Source organism: Falco punctatus (assembly GCF_963210335.1).
Source record: "Falco punctatus genome assembly, chromosome: 14".
NCBI lineage: Eukaryota > Metazoa > Chordata > Aves > Falconiformes > Falconidae > Falco > Falco punctatus.
Window position 1 is genome coordinate 17170838 of NC_137594.1, and position 15852 is coordinate 17186689.

General features: G+C 43.3%; 1 protein-coding gene across 28 annotated transcripts in view; it reads right to left on the minus strand.

Moving 5' to 3' along the window:
* Positions 1-5716: 5716 nt before the first annotated feature.
* Positions 5717-15852, minus strand: part of SALL1 (spalt like transcription factor 1) — a 156362-nt gene continuing 146226 nt past the window's right edge. For all 28 annotated transcript variants that reach the window (XM_080411265.1, XM_080411269.1, XM_080411256.1 and 25 more), the window contains 2 exons: positions 13263-15852; positions 5717-12186 (listed from right to left, as the gene is read on the minus strand). The exon at positions 13263-15852 is cut by the window's right edge and continues 823 nt beyond it. In XM_080411265.1, coding sequence (XP_080267391.1) covers positions 11746-12186; positions 13263-15852 — 3031 coding nt within the window. In that variant the 3' untranslated portion in view covers positions 5717-11745. The remainder of the gene's footprint in view (positions 12187-13262) is intronic.

Sequence of the window (15852 nt, forward strand, 5' to 3'; positions counted from 1 at the left end):
CTGCTGGAAAGGAGGTAATGAAATATATCGAATTGGTTGAAAAGTAGTTTGTATGAATCATAATATTATTATGTGCGCATCACTTCTACTCCCAATACTTAAAGTTAACAAACTAGGGAGTGCTTTCTTTCCCATCACTTAAACAGGTGCTATAAGGTGGTATTTATCAAAGTTATTTTCCAGACTCAATCCTTCTGCCATAAATAATGCTGGGATACAGGAGGCTTAGTAAAGGGAGATCAATTCGATGCATATTTGCTACCTGAGCTTCAGCTGTTCTATTATTTCACAGTCCAATCAATACTGCGCTCCATAAGAGCAAAGGAAAAAGCCACAGCATCACCCTGATGAGTCACTGTAGGTTTATTACTGAACGAGAAGGATGTAACATTTCTGATTTTAGTAAAGACTAGATTTGGTAGCAGCATTTGACCACTATTAAATAGTTTGACTCTCTATTTCAAGTTTTTTCAATGGCTTGTCCAGATTTTCAACAGCGTTACATAAATGCTTCTGGAATCAACACTTCCTCTGCTGAAAAAAATCCTCTGGAACAGAATTCCCCCTCAGTTATTTTAAACTGGGGTTACTGCTCTTCAAGTGAATCCAGAGAAATCTGGTACTTAGAAGTATTTTAACACTTCAACACAGGCAAGCAATAATGGCATTAAAGGAAGAACATTGAACAGTATGCAATGAAGGAATGGGAAGGAAGAACTCATGAAGGAGGTCTAAATTATTTGGTTCTCCCACATGTTAATGTAGACTTCTCTCTCAGAAACTGTACTGTAAGTTTGTCTCAAACAAAACCCAGGAAAAATTTACCCCCTCCACCCACAGCCCTTAACATACACATTTGAAAATTTTCTTTCCTAATGTCTTTCACAGAAAAAATCAACCATAAATACCTGAAAACAATAAAGAACAGAAGGAAGAACTATTGAATAGTAACTAAATGAGACTAGCAAAAGGCTCAGAGGCTCAGCAGCTATTACCAGCCACTGTACTCACCCTCCTCAGAAATAAAACCCCACATCTGCCAAAACTGCCCATCCCTGCCAATCCCCTTTTGTAGTGTAATCAGGAGAAGATGGCAAAAACTTCCCATACAGAAATTCATCCATTTAAAAGCATAATCCTATATCTATACATGTCTTTGAAGAAGAAATAAAGAAGAAAACCACGTATCAAAAGTCAATTGATGGAGAGAACTACAAGTAATTTTTAAGACTTGTGCAGAGTCTTTAGATTAACTATTTCCACCGAAAAAGAAAATACATAGTATTAAACACAGTCTAAGCTAGGCTCTGGGGAGAGGGTAAACAGAGCATAACCCAAGACCTCTGTACTTCTGACTTGCTGAAGAGAACCAAGATGAAATCAACCCCTGATTTAGGAAAAAGTCACCCAAGAAATTTCCATAGTTGCCACTGCTGTAGCCAATAACTTGTCTGCACATCACTTCTTACACTATGAACACTGACAGGGTAGATTGAGCCATTTTACTGCACTTCAGCTATTCCAAAGTCTCCCACACTGCAGACCTGGCCTAATAGACAGATGTGTATCTGTCCCATCATTTAAATAGGTCTGGTGGCACTGGAAAGACTCAGAATGTTCACTCACCACCAGAGGCCAAAAGCTTAGGTTTACACCGAAGCAGAAAAATCTCACTTCCTACAGCACGTGAACTTCCAACCCCAGCTGGGGGTTGGTTCTGCAGAAACTGAGGGAATGCCATCCTGTAAATGAACATCTCAACTTCCCTTCAGCATGCAGAGTGGAATAGTTTCTCCAATTCCAGCAGAAATCCTTTTCAAATTATGCTTTGATTTTACTACTTAACAGGAGAGGAAGGAAAGGTGCTACAGCTGGTAGCTATTGATATCTAATCTTCAATTTATTTTTACTTTATTGTTTCCTATAAATAGTCTTGTCTTTCACCAGCTCTACTGCTGTTAGAACCTCTTCCAGTAACTGTCAACATTACACAGAGCCTTAACCCCTGAGAAAGAAAGAAAGGAGGAGGGGGTGGAATACAAGAGACAACCACTAATCTCAGGAGAGAGAAACATATCACATCACCACAGGACTCCCTGCTACTTCAGAGCCTTCTACAGTAACTAACTGTATAGTAATTTCATCTCCTTAAGGTCAAATCCACCCCAAAACTTATTTGGAAATGCAGCAGCCGGGATTTGGCCCTCTACAAAGGGCTAAGCATGTACTGCATACACCTCCCCACAGTCACATCCCATGTCAGCTACAGGTGCCTGACTACATCATTGTTCTATCAGCACATTTCCCCCCCCTGCTTGTACACATAAAGACTAATCAAACAACAAACTAATAGCTTCCCTTTGATAAAAATAAAAAATAAATCATTATTTTGTGGGGCAGAAACTGCTGGCCAGACAGCAGACATCTCAGAGTTGATGTCTAGGATGCCAGCTTGTAACTGTCCACTGCCATGGGCCTTGGGCCATGATTTTAAGTGACTTTGTGTCAACACATTTTAAAAACCTGATTTTAAGGCAGAGTAGCAATTTCTAAAAATCATGATTCTTTGGGATGGTTTAAATTGAGCATTATCTAAACTGAAATAAATAAAGCATTGAACAAGCTTGAAATTTAGGCCAGGTTGCGGGGGTGGGGGTGGAAATTGCTGCCCATGTTCTTCCATTTCTCCTGTTCTTATTGTTGTTACCATTTTCAAAATCTAATTTTCAGATAAAAAGAAAGCCCTTCAAGATAAGTAGTAGATAAAAGTCAGGACTTCAGGCTTTAGCTGACAGTTGCTTCAGACTCCTGATGAGATGAAACTCACTCTATTCTGTTTCTCCGCAAGACAGTTAGGGCAAGAACATCTAAACATAAGCTTAACTTGCCAACTTGTATCACACATGGCCAGTGCTTCAAAACCCAGATTTACCCTTTCAAAAGCAAAGATTGTCACTGCCATATATTACAAAGAGCAAAAGTTCCAAGAGAGAAAAATATCTCAGAGGATCCAAAAATATTTCCTGTCTTTATCATCATTCCCAATACTCAACAGTAGAGCAGACAATGGACATACCCATAGCTGCATTTCAACATATGGTTGCACTACTGTGCTTGTTGCTCATGATTTTATATAGTACATGGAGCAATACACTCTCTGGGAGAAAACAAAGAGCATCAGGAGATATCACAGAGACTAGCACCAAAAAACAACAGCTGCAGAGGACTCCAGTTTGCACACCTTATTTCAATGCACACTCTACTACATCACATGGGCACAAGACATTTCGCATCTTCCTACCTCACACACTACCCTCAAACTAACCAGTAAATCACTAAGGCAACACGTCTGACCCTAAACTGTCATACTGTGCATCACCCAGCATTCTTCTTCTGATTAAATATGACCTTTACAATTCCACATACTTTGTTTTACCATTCTTTTCATATATGGGGAATATATAAAGAGAACTTACTACTTGAGGTCCAGGCTGAAAGTTATCTGTGGTAAATGTCACTGAAATTGGAAACCAGCTACAAACACTTGTCTGCAAGGCAGTAAATGCAATTACTGTTCCCTTGTGCTCTGCCTGAGAAAGGGACCATCTTGTCTACATGGAAAATTTTAAAAGATTGTGGCTACATCCAATAGTTCATCAAGAATTAGTATCTCCTGAGACCTTTTGCAGAAACTGATGATTTTTTACCAATACAGTAAAAACATAGGCATGTATAACATAGCATTAGCTTTTAAACCTTATCTGGCAAGTGCCAAATGTTATACTGAGGTACCAGCAGAGCAATTCCAGGTGTTCTGGTAGGTGCTGAAATTCAAAATAGCTGTTCTGTATTGGATATTTTATAACCATTTATATTCCAAAACAGTAGCCATGTATGGTATAGACACACTGTAAAAGACCAATCTGAACAGCTTCCTATCTAAATATCCAAAATAAACAAAAATTAAAAGGTAAGGGAACTATCGTCAGTATAGTTTTACAAAACACATCAAGAGATTAGAGCAACTTGCCTGAGGTCACATGTGACCAGAGCTAGGGATAAAACTTACATTTCCTAAATTAGCCCCTCACACTTCAACCACAAACAAAACCTTTACATATGACTCCAAGGTTCCAAACCTTAAAATGTAATTCCATTCAACAGCACTAACAATAAAGGAATATGCATGCATCAAGCTAGTGTATGCATCAGTAGACAGAAGGTGAAAACTACAACAAAATCATATGTTCAAACAGCACCGATGCAGGAATTAAATTTCAGCATTGCTGTCAACTTTTCATTTTCACTAATGGCTTTTAAGAAAGCTGGACATTTTTCCTCAGCCTTTTTTACCTTTTGCCTCCATTTGACAAATATTGATTCATTTCCTCCAAGTTTAAGTGCATTGGATGCTATTGTGACTGGTTTGTTTGCTTTTTTGTTTCTGCCTCAACATTATTGAGGATGCCAGCATGAATGCATACAGCTTTAGAAGAAAATCGGTTTAATAACTTCTTCAAATCCAGGAGAGAACACAGGAGCCCAGTCTACTTTTTTGTACAGGTCAAGCAAGAAAAGTGACTCTAGGCGACTATCTAACGTCAGTAAGGAGACTGCTGAAGTAATAGCCTTGGTGTTTTAAGCTGTCACTGCTATGCTCTGTCACAACAGGACAACTTACAGAGTGTTCTCCCTCCACTTCAGTGCACAGTTAGACATACTATTCTAAAAATGCCTTCAGTGGCATTTTAAGCTAAGTCCATTTGGAAGACAGTTGGCCCTTTAGGAGGCTTGGTTTGGAAGGTAACATCTCATTAAATTCTGGCTCAAACGAGCTGTAGTTTTATGAATTCTTTTCTGTCTGACTCAATATATAGGCTCAACCTCTTTTTGTAAGATGATCTCCTTAAGCTTTGCAAACCTGCCTGGTATACTTTGGACACTTCCCTATCTTAAGGTCTTATTCACCAAATAAGAAATTACTGTGTCTTTGAAGTGATATGAATAAAGAGTGCTTCTGTGATCTATTCCACCCATTCAAATATGGAGGGGGAAATCTCAGTGGACAGAAACAGACTGAAAGGGAAAGACAGTAACACCTTAAACTGCCACCGACACCATTACAGAAATTGTCTGTGCAGCACTCATTCTTCCATGTTAGAAGACAAAGTAAGTTGAGCCAGCTCAAGCAGAGAGTTAAATTAGTTTACATGTATCAGCACCAGAGGTCTATGCTGGTATTAAGGAACGCCCACAACTGAGCTAACTAGTGATCTAACCATCACAAACAGCCTCGTTCTCAGCAGCTCTGACACAAGTTGCCAAGAGGACTCAGTATTCAGCCTAGACAAGCAGACACATAAACCTTTGAAATCTGCTCTGTCTCCTTATATATAATTTGCTAATCTCTGGATTAGCAAAAGAAAAGATAGGAGTTCATATGAATGCACATTTAGCACTGAACATGATTATCCTCTTATTTATTGTACATACGAAACAAATGTTAGCTTCTCTGTATTAACTGACATTTTAAAATCCCAATGAAAGGAAAGCAATTGAGAATTATTCACTGCTAAAGGAAACTCATTTTCAAAACAGGCACTGCTTTGAAAAAAATCTTAACATTATTCATCTGGTTAGTCTCACTGGCTCCACTTTGAAAGTATTTTTCATGGAAAAAATGGAGAAAAGAAAGTAAGTAAATCTGTGATAATGTGCCAGACCACTCCATTTTTTGCTTTCAATATTCAATTCTAAATAGTGCTCGTGTTGCACCACCTGATACCAGGTGCTGCAGGGCTTCTGCTACACCCACCTGACATTGTGATGCTGCATTTTTAAGACCTTTAAATAATGAAAATAGACCTTTGCACTTCAGCACTGCCCTGGTCAAGAGAGCTGTCTGTACAGATGATGTGAATGTCTGCTAACATGGAGAGACTTCTTACTTTTGAAATGAAATGACACCAGAAGTTTCAGGGCTGATCATTCCAGTGAGGACCTTCCTTATTAGCACTAGTGGCAAAGTCTAACATGGGCACAGACATGCTTTTGGTCCCCATCTAACCTGCATTTAAACTGCTTTCTGAAAGTGACAGTGACTTCTGAAAGTTAAGAAAAGCCCGCAATTTGGTTAAATAGTTAACTGCTATAAAAAGGAAGATGACGTCACTTCTTTATTCTACAACTCTCCAGGAGCTCTCACAGGTATACCATATGATCAGACAGCTGCATACAAGACACTGGCCCCACTCTCCACGCAGAGCATTGTGGAGAATGTCTTCAATCCTTGAGTGTCTGTTATTCATCAGCTCCCTCAGCGCTAGATGGACTTGAGCACTAAAGAAAATGTCTTTCCTGCTCTCTTGTTCCCACTCTACTGCTCCTCTTCTCGTATCGAGAGATTTTGCCTCTTAAGAAATTCAGACCACGGACTCAAAAATATGTGTAGCAAAGAAAAACACAAGATAAAATGGAAACCAAAGAAAGAGACTCATAGTAGGACAAAAACATTATATAATTTGAGCCAGCAAATTAAGTTTAGTCACTGCCATGCTTATACCTGACTTACCTGTAAAATACTCCAGCCATCGCATGTGGTTCTGGGCCTCCCAGTATCCCACATCCCTGGAACAAGGAGATCTTCCCAAGGAGGAGTCATCATGCACTTGTCACCTTCCAGGCATCTGCTTGGCCACTGCCAGTAGTGACGGACTGGCTCAGGGTAGCCATTCTGATATTAACTATAACCTGGGTGTAAAAACCAGAAATATCAAATCAGGAAACTGAACATAAATGTAGCTGTCAGTAACTCTGTTCTCAGTTGAAGTTTCATACTTTCCATTTATTCTTGTCCTTTCAAGCCTCTACTCATCCTTAACTTCTTGTCTAGATTGGTGTATATATACAAGAGACCATATTGTATGTGAAATCTTTAAGTCCTTATATTTCAGCTCAGCAGTTAAGAGACATATTGCTTCCGGCTTGTATAAATAACTGTACCTACTTACTTGCAAAACATTATTTTAACCTCTGTCAACTCATATTCATGAGAGAAGGAAACCAAATAGGAAAATGTTATTTCGATTAAAAACAAAAAAAAAATCAGAGACAAAACTAGAGAAGTACTGAAGACTGACTGGCAGGAGAAGCAAAAAAAGAACTGTCACGCTACAAAATCACACCTTCTGCTGCCAAGTAAAACTGGCCTCCTGCAAAGATGCAACCAGGTAGCTTGAGACTTCAGGACTCTCAAAAGCAAGAATTATGCCCCAAACAGAAGGTCAAACCAAGCAGCAACTGTTGCATTTTGATGGTCAGTAAATATTCTTTCCAAAGCAGCGTTAGAGACATTTGTTGATGGCTGCAGCAGGGAAGGCTTGCAACCTGTCCCTAAGTCTCAAACCACAGCCCAGCCTAGGAAGAAACACCAAAATTCACCTGACTTTTCCCTGAGAAAAGGGCTTGGGATTTGGTCGTCAGCCGCACGCGAAATACCTGCAACCTGCTGCTCCCCTTTCCTCCTCACCCCTGCCTCGACAACAGAGGAACCTTATTCCTCCCCATCCGCTGAGCTGCCCTGACTCTCCCTCCACTCTGCTGGTGCGGGTCCTTTTGATAAGCCCCACACGCCCTTTTCATTCCGCCTGCCCCGCTAACATCTTTCCAATTTGCCCCGTGAAAGCCAAGCGCCCACCCGTCGGGCTGCCCCGCGGCCAGGCGGCCCGTTCGGCCCCGGCTCGGCCTGGCTCCTCGCCTCCCCGCGGAGCTCGGGGACACCCGGGGTTCGCGGCCGCCAAACGCCCCGCGGCAGCGGCAGCGCCGGCCTCACCCACTGCCCGAGCGGGGAAGTTTCGCACGCTGTTAGCCCAGTTTTTTACAAATCACGTCTGTTTCTGGGTGAAGAAAACTACTCGGGCCGACTAAATGAACGAGCTGAACGACTGCTGGCGCTTGGAAGAAGAAAAAAAAAAAAAAACAAAACACACCACACAACAAAAAAACCCCACACCACCCCCCTGCTTTATTTTAATGGATAATACAATTGTGATGGGCGAGGAGGAGAGCAGGGGAAGAAAACTTGGATGCTAATGAGAAAAACGCGGCCGCGCAAACAAAATTGTAAAGGAAAAAAAAAAAAAAACACAAACCAAAACTATTCTTGAATAAGGATGAATTCAGTGTCTGTGAATAGGAAATCCTGCGCCGGGTAATTGCGGCGAGGTAGCGCGGCGCCCAGCTGCGAGGCGACGCGGGCACCTTTGTGCGCTCGCCAGCAGCCAGCTCTGGGGAGAGGTGACTTCCCCCGGTCCCCACGGCCCGGCGTCAAGTAACGGGAAATTTAACATTCCGTATTTCCAGTGCCAATTGTCGTCGCCCCCGTGTACCCCCCGCCTCCCCGCCCTTCCCCGGCAGCTCGCAGCCGGCCCGCCGGGCGCTCCGCCTGACCGGGCGGGGAGCGCGGAGCCAATGCTGACCGCGCACCCCACGGGGCACGGCCTCAGCACCCTCGGGGGGCGCCCCGGCTTCCGCGGCGCCCGTCGGGGGCGGCAGGAGGAAAGAGGACGAAAAGCCGCTCCGCAGCGCGGGGACGGCAGCGCAGGCACCCTCCGCCGCACCGGGGGGCACGGGAAGGTTCCCTCCCCCCAGCACCCACCTTGGCAGACGGCAGCGAGGGAAGCACGAGGCGCAGCGGCAGCAACACCGCCGCGGGGCAGGGCAGCGCGCCGGCTTGTGAGGGGAGCCCGCGCCCAGCTGCGCGCAGTCGCCGCCATCAGGCGGGGGCGGCCGGCGGGAAAGGGTGTCCCGGGGAGCCTCGCCCGCCGCAGCCCCCATCCCCCGGGCGGGCTCCCCGCGGCTGCGGGGAAACTCTCCCCAAAGGCTAGGGGAGAGCCAGGTCCGCCGCCCTCCGCGGCGGGCACCTCACCTCGGCCGAGGAAACGCGGCCCCCTCAGTGGGGCGGGGAAGCGACCTCAGCCGCCCCCAGCGCTCGCGCCTAACGGTCGCTGGGGCGCGCGAGCCGCCCCCGCCTGGCCCCGCGCCCAGGGGTGCGCTCGCGGGGCGCGCGGCGGGCAGCGCCCGAGGGGACGGGGCACCCGGCGGCGGGGCGGGGTGGGCGCTAAGGCGCTGGAAAGAAAACGGCTAACTTTTTGGTTTTTTGCTGAAAAACGCCAAGTGCATACGTTACCCAGCGGCAGGCAGGCGGCCAGGGAGCCGGGTGCCCGGGGCGGCTGGCCGGTGCGGGGCCCGACTGCCCCGGCCGGTGCCCTGTGCCCGGTACCCGGCGGGGCGGAGGGCGCTCGGCACCCCGAGGCCTGGCTTTAACGTGAGTCGAGACTCCGAGGGCTGCAGTTAAAACCATTAATGAAACTCAATCCGCGTGAAGGAAGCCCTCCCAGAGCGCTGGGGTCTGCTAACCCTTCCTTGCTTTTCTGTTGCACAAATCTACACTCAGTTTAAAAGGAGAATTAGTTAGTATTTCATTGATAAAATCATCAAAATCCGTTTAATTTACCTTTTTCTGAGACCAAAAGGTGACTTGAAATTCTTAAATATTCACATTGACAAGCCAGCTCGCTCTAGTATACAACTTACATGTTAACAAAAATGCATATCATGTACCAGATGAATCATCACATTCGAACAGGAAAAAGTTCTAAAGACATGAAGTCCAAGAGGTATTCAGACTACAGCGTTAATACTTTACTAAGGTTTCAGAATCATATGAAGGGTAAAAATCCTCAAGAAAAGTATTTCTCACCCCAGCTTTGCAGTGTTGCATCCTCTATGATGCCCAAATTACAACTCAAGCTACTAGGGGGAAGAGCAAAGTAAGTGATTACTTCTTGTTTCAAAAGGCAAGCAACTCCCCTCACGCTGATATTGAAGAAAATCCCATAACACAAAATACCTGAATTTTGGAACTGTAAAATATATTTCCTTTCACATGAACATAAAATTGATTATTCCTATTGGGCTTTTTGAAGCAGCCAAATGGATTTATATTTCATAAATAATAATGTGAGGAGATAAAACTCTACTGGGTGAAAACATTGGGCTGAATTCTGTTTCCCCAAACTCCCATTGAGGTTAATGATCATTGCGGGTGCATAAGGGAAGCCAAATCATGTGCAAGGCCAAAGCAATTGTTTTTTTGTTGGTTTGTTTTTTTGTTTTTTTTTTTTTACAATCAAGTTATAAACCCCATATAATATATGGAGGCTTGCAAGTGGACATCTTAACACAGATATAGCAGCGTAAGCATGCCACAAACATACAATCTCATAGAATAAAATTAATATCAAATATAAAGCATTTGAATCAAATCAAGCCTTAAATGTGATAAATTATTTCCTTCAAAGGAAACTTACCTAGGCTTAATAAGGTCTTTGCTAGCAGCATTTTCTTTTTATAAAGAAATTAAAAATGCCAAAATATCTACAATTTTATGAGGAGAAGGAGTTGAATAGTTAAGGAGGAATTTCCCACTATTAGGGGGTATGAAAAATATACTAGCAATTAATATGCAATACATATATGTATACCCATACTTACAAATATAAACACACACATACAACCTGGACAGTTCATGTTAACCAAGGGAAAGGCTAAATAATACAAAGTGATTACTAAATACAGGTACACTTTAAAAACACAGAGACAGCGAATTTTATCTGTTGCAAAAATGTATTTGATTACTCGAGTAAAATTACAGTATCTCTGCTGTTAGTAAGTATTAAATGTTAAAGAAACTGGACCTCTTTTCCTTTCAACTTTCCGAGAAAGTGCATGTAACAGTCCAAGGTTCCCCCTGCCCCGCCCCCCCCAGTACCTAATACAAAATAAACAAACACTATACTTGTTCCCTTGGTCAAGGAGTAGGGCTTGGCCTTGTAAGGAACATATGTACATTTTAATGAAAGTGATGTCTTATTGTATATACAGGAGCATCTACAGTTGTCCACGGAAGTTGTTCAAGATGCCATACTTAGCAGCATTGTGAAAGTCCAGCACATTTTCTATAATGATATACCTACAAGGCAAAATGTTACGTCTCAGTTTCAACTACCAAAACAACACTTCAGTATCTTCTCTAATAATCCGCGTGCTTATTACTGTACAGAAATGTATTAACATTTAAGACGACTCAAGTAAAAAGCACAATACAAATAACAGTTTAAAACGAAAAATGTTAAACCTACAAAAATTAAAGCAGTTTTAATTTTATAATAAAAATCAAAAACTGAGCTGTGTAAAGGACCCACACTGTTCAGTCTATATTCTCTCAGTCCTCTTCTTAATTCTGTTTGGAAAAATTAAACAATGTGTTTGCTGATAAAATTTCCAGCAGGATCAAAGTGTACATTTATATACAGATTTTTATTAGAGATCTAATGCATCACTGAGGCATCGCATCAATACCAGAGTTCGTGTTAAACTGGATATAGAAAATAAGTTAATGCCAGAACAAGATCACCTAGCAGAACAGACTCGCAACTGCCATAAATGTTACAGCAAGTTTACAGCACTCTAGTCGATTAGTATTTAGTTCAAAATACAGGAGACCAAAGTTAATGCTTGCATTTGTTTGCAAAGCAAGGTTATATCACTAATAAATAAGCTCTCTTAGAACTCTAGAAGTAGAACATGGTACAAAAGAAAGTCTTTGTAATGTTGTAGCCTGCAGCTCGAAAAAAACAACCCTAGGTTGTACTATTTGCAGGAATGTTATTTACGGAGTTTTTTCTAATTTGTTACAATTTCTTTGTTGTCTTCCACGAAACGTGTAAAACGGAAGTTTGTCCCATTTTCATTGCTTGCCATTTTCTCCAGACCAGCTAGAGGTGCATTGGGTTCTGAATTCTGGAGCTTCTCCAGGCTTCCTGTCAAGCCACTGATGGGAGAGCTGCCACCATTGCCCAGGCCCCCCGGCGCCGGAGGGATGCCGCCATTCTGGATGACGGAGATTTCGTTGGTCTTCATGGCCAAGCCATTGGAGAGTGCTGCTGCGTACTGGTTCCAGAAGCTGGAGGGGTCTCCATTCCCCGACCGCACAGCCAAATCCTTCTGAAACATTTCCGGGAACTTTGCAGGATTGCCTCCTAGAAATGTCATGGGGCCGTCTACGGAAAGTCGTCTGCCTCGTCTTGCAGGAGTACTGTTCCACATGTGAGTGCCCATGTGAACCTGGAAAGAAAGAAAGGAAGAAACAAACAAACAAAAAATAAAGGTCGACAGGGATTTCAAACTTATTCCGATCACAGAGAAGGCAGCAGTCCATGAACATGTCCAGTCTTGTTACGTAATGAACAGCACTAAAGGTAGTGGATGCAGGGCTCCATTTCCCATCTGGAATAATAAATAAACTTCTTCTGGATTAGCCCATCACCATTACCCAGAATACCCTGTTTCCCTGCTGAACACTGCATTGCTTGTTACTCTTTTTTTTTATTACATGTATTTAGTTTATAATGACTTCACGTTATTCTGTCAATTGCAGATAGCTGCTTTCAGGGCTAGAATTGCTATGTCCACTTTCATTGCAATGGTAAGTATTGTATTTGACACCCTTTACCCTATAAACGTCCTTTTCAGACAGGCAGAAAGTATCCTTTCCTGATTGCTCATCGGAGAGCCTTGCGTATAGACAGAATGGCCTGAAAGTAATTATTCATCTCACATTACTGGCAGCAACCTCTAGAGAAATACTCTGTCAACAGAAAAATGTACACAGTAAAGTGCTCAACTGGTGTTCTAAAACTTAAGTATATTTGCTTTTTCAAACACATATCAGTAGGAAATGTTAGTTACATAATCAATTAAAGTAATGCCCATTAGTTCCAGAATTATGTTAATAGTTTTTTTAAACACTCATCATCTTACATGATAGTTATGAAAAACAGCACATTCAAGAGCCTTTCACCTCTTGAAGAGGTGTGTGAGTTACGAAACACATTGCTCTGTTAATTAATACTCCTTACCATCATTTGGCTGTTCCGTTTCACACTCTACATAGACAGTCTTTGCTGGTACATGAATTGTAATTAAGCATCAAAAGCGGCTCACGCTTCGGACCGGCTGCCAATCTGAGCACTCAACAAGAGGCCACCCGGGCCTACCAGAGCTGACTAAACACACCATTTGTCACACCACAAACACCCAAAGGCGCCACTGCTGGCAACATTAACAGACGTAAAGAATTAAAAAAATAAAAAAGCAACAAGGAGAAAATGAAACCTAAAAAGAGCAAGAGGAGAAAGTACCTTCAGATTGCCTTTTGTTGTGAATGCTCTTCCGCATATAGTGCAGGCAAAAGGTTTCTCACCAGTGTGTGTCCTTTCGTGGATCTGCAGAGCACTGGAGGAAGAAAATGTTTTCCCACATGTGTTGCAGTAGTGCTGTTTGGGGGTTCTTCTGGGGAGAGCAGGGAGCAGGACCGGGGACGTGGCAGAGGAGGACAGCGGTCCTGAAGCAACTAGACCAGAGGGTACTTCTTTGCTATCCTGAGGAGAGCTGTGCATGAAGCCGTTAACCTCAGTCTTTATAAGTGATGACAGCGAATTAGCAGGCATAACCGAAGAGTTCTGATTAGGGCCGATACTGGAATTGGGCTCAAAAAGTTGTGATGGTAGATCTCGCATCTGATGTGTCAACATATGCTGCTTCAAATTACCCTTTGTGGAAAAGCCACGATTGCAAACTGTGCAAATAAATGGTCTCTCTTTGGTATGACTTCTGTAATGAATGTCCAAGGCACTCTGACAAGCAAATGTTTTGCCACAAATGTCACATGCGGTGTTTTTAAATTTACCTCTATCTCTGAAAGGAAAGAGCATGCTCAGAGACTCTTCTTTAATCATTTTATCAGTGCTACTAGATGTCAAGTCCAAAGCACCACTGTTAGCAGGGGTTGGAGACAAACCGTTGGCAAACTCACTTGGTAAAGCTCTTACTGGTTTCTCTTCGATACTTGGTGACTTGTGGTAATCGTTAGTGCTGTTGGATGGGGACAAGGCCTGCATAGAAGAGGTAGACTCTGAGACAGCAGGGCTTCCAGCACTTTGGCTTTCCATATCACCACCAACAGAGGATGAATCGTTAGTCAAAATGTCCCCTTCTACTGACCCATTTTCGACTGATTTCAAGCTTGCCTGAAGTTGTTCAGCAAGTCCTGCGTTGATCATCTTCATCTGATTTTCCAAAGCAGCAATACTTGACATTTCCAGGGGCAGAGGGGAAGAAGACAAGCTGTCTTGTGATGCATCCGCAGATTTAGGTGTATCTGGCACACTGCTGTCAGGACAGTCTTCCATGTTCTCATCTGAGAAGTTGTCTATATCATCAAAATTCTTATCATCAAAAGAGCCTGTATCTGATTCCATTGACTCAGGATAGTTTTCTGTCACTGGGGTGTTGGGGATCTGCCCTCCCATATGCATTCGGATGTGCTGCTGTAGCACAACAGCATTGGTGAATTTTTTCTGGCAGATCGGGCACGAATGTTGTACTCTCAGCGGGGGCATGGCACGATGGACGCTGTAATGAGTCTTTAAGTTGCCTTTAGTAGTGAAAGCACGGCCACAGATTTTACACTTAAACGGCCTCTCACCGGTATGTGTGCGATAATGCATTTTCAGTGCACTCTGGCAACTGAGAACTCGGTGGCAAATGATACACTCGTTAGGATCAGTTGCCTTTTTGTCAATGTTTTCTACCAGCTGTTGCAATTTTGATGTTTCAGATGCTGGCGTTGAATCCAATAGCCCTCCAAATGGAAACTTTGCTTTAAATTGCTCTGACATTAGAGGCATCAGTGGATTTGTAAATGTGGTGACACCACTGGAGCCCGAGTCTGCTGCCGGTGAGCTCACAGAGCTGCTCATGTTCGTGATAGCGCTTGTGTTTTGAGGGTTTTCTTCCATTTTGCCATTTGAGGTAGGCAAAGCACCAGCCTCTACCTCATCAGAAAGTCCGTTGGAAATTTTTGATGTGGGATCAGCTGTTCCCGAGTCACTCTTGACAGAGCAGGGAGGGCTAGCAGAAGGATGGCTAATGGGAATCGGCTGAGGCTCCTCAGTTTTGATGAATGGGGTCAAGCTTGGAATCGTTGGTGGGAGTGGCAGGCCAACAGAAGTCGTCAGGGTGGAGAGGACTGGCTTGCTGTCCAGCCAGCTCGTGACAGGTTTCTCTGGCGGTATAGACATCCCATAAGGAATACCCGTGCTCGTAGGAATATTGTCCAAATGCTCCGGCACCGGGTACGGATTCATCTGAATATGAGGGTATTTTTCTTTATGACGCTGAAAGTGGACTTTTAAGTTTCCCTTTGTGGAGAATCTGTTTCCACAGATGTTGCATTTAAATGGCCTCTCGCCAGTGTGAGAACGTAAATGAATCTGCAAGGCACTGTCACTCCCAAACACTTTAGCACAGAACCTGCATTTATGCTTAAAGAATGCCTCATCTGAATTACTTTTTGCTTCAAAAGCAGTTACATTTGGTGGCTTGCTTTTTCTTTGCTGTGCCAAGGCAGTCAAGGAGTTTAAATCCTCTGCAGGTGTTCCAATATTGGACAAGGGACTGGAGAAAACAGAGTTACTAGGGGTGGGCTGAGGTAGAAGTGGATTAGATGCAGGACTCAATAAACTGCTTATTGCAAAAGCTGGTGAAGATGATGCTGATACTGGTGGGTTGTTGAGCTGTGAGCCACCAATACTTGAAGCCACTTTTTCTGAGGACGGTGTTGTAACTGCTGCTGCCAATATGTTAATATTTGGAGAAGAGCCACTACTGGATGGAATTAGAGTGTTGCCAGGGTTGCTCTGAGGTAGCTGTATAGGGGGTAGCTGTTTC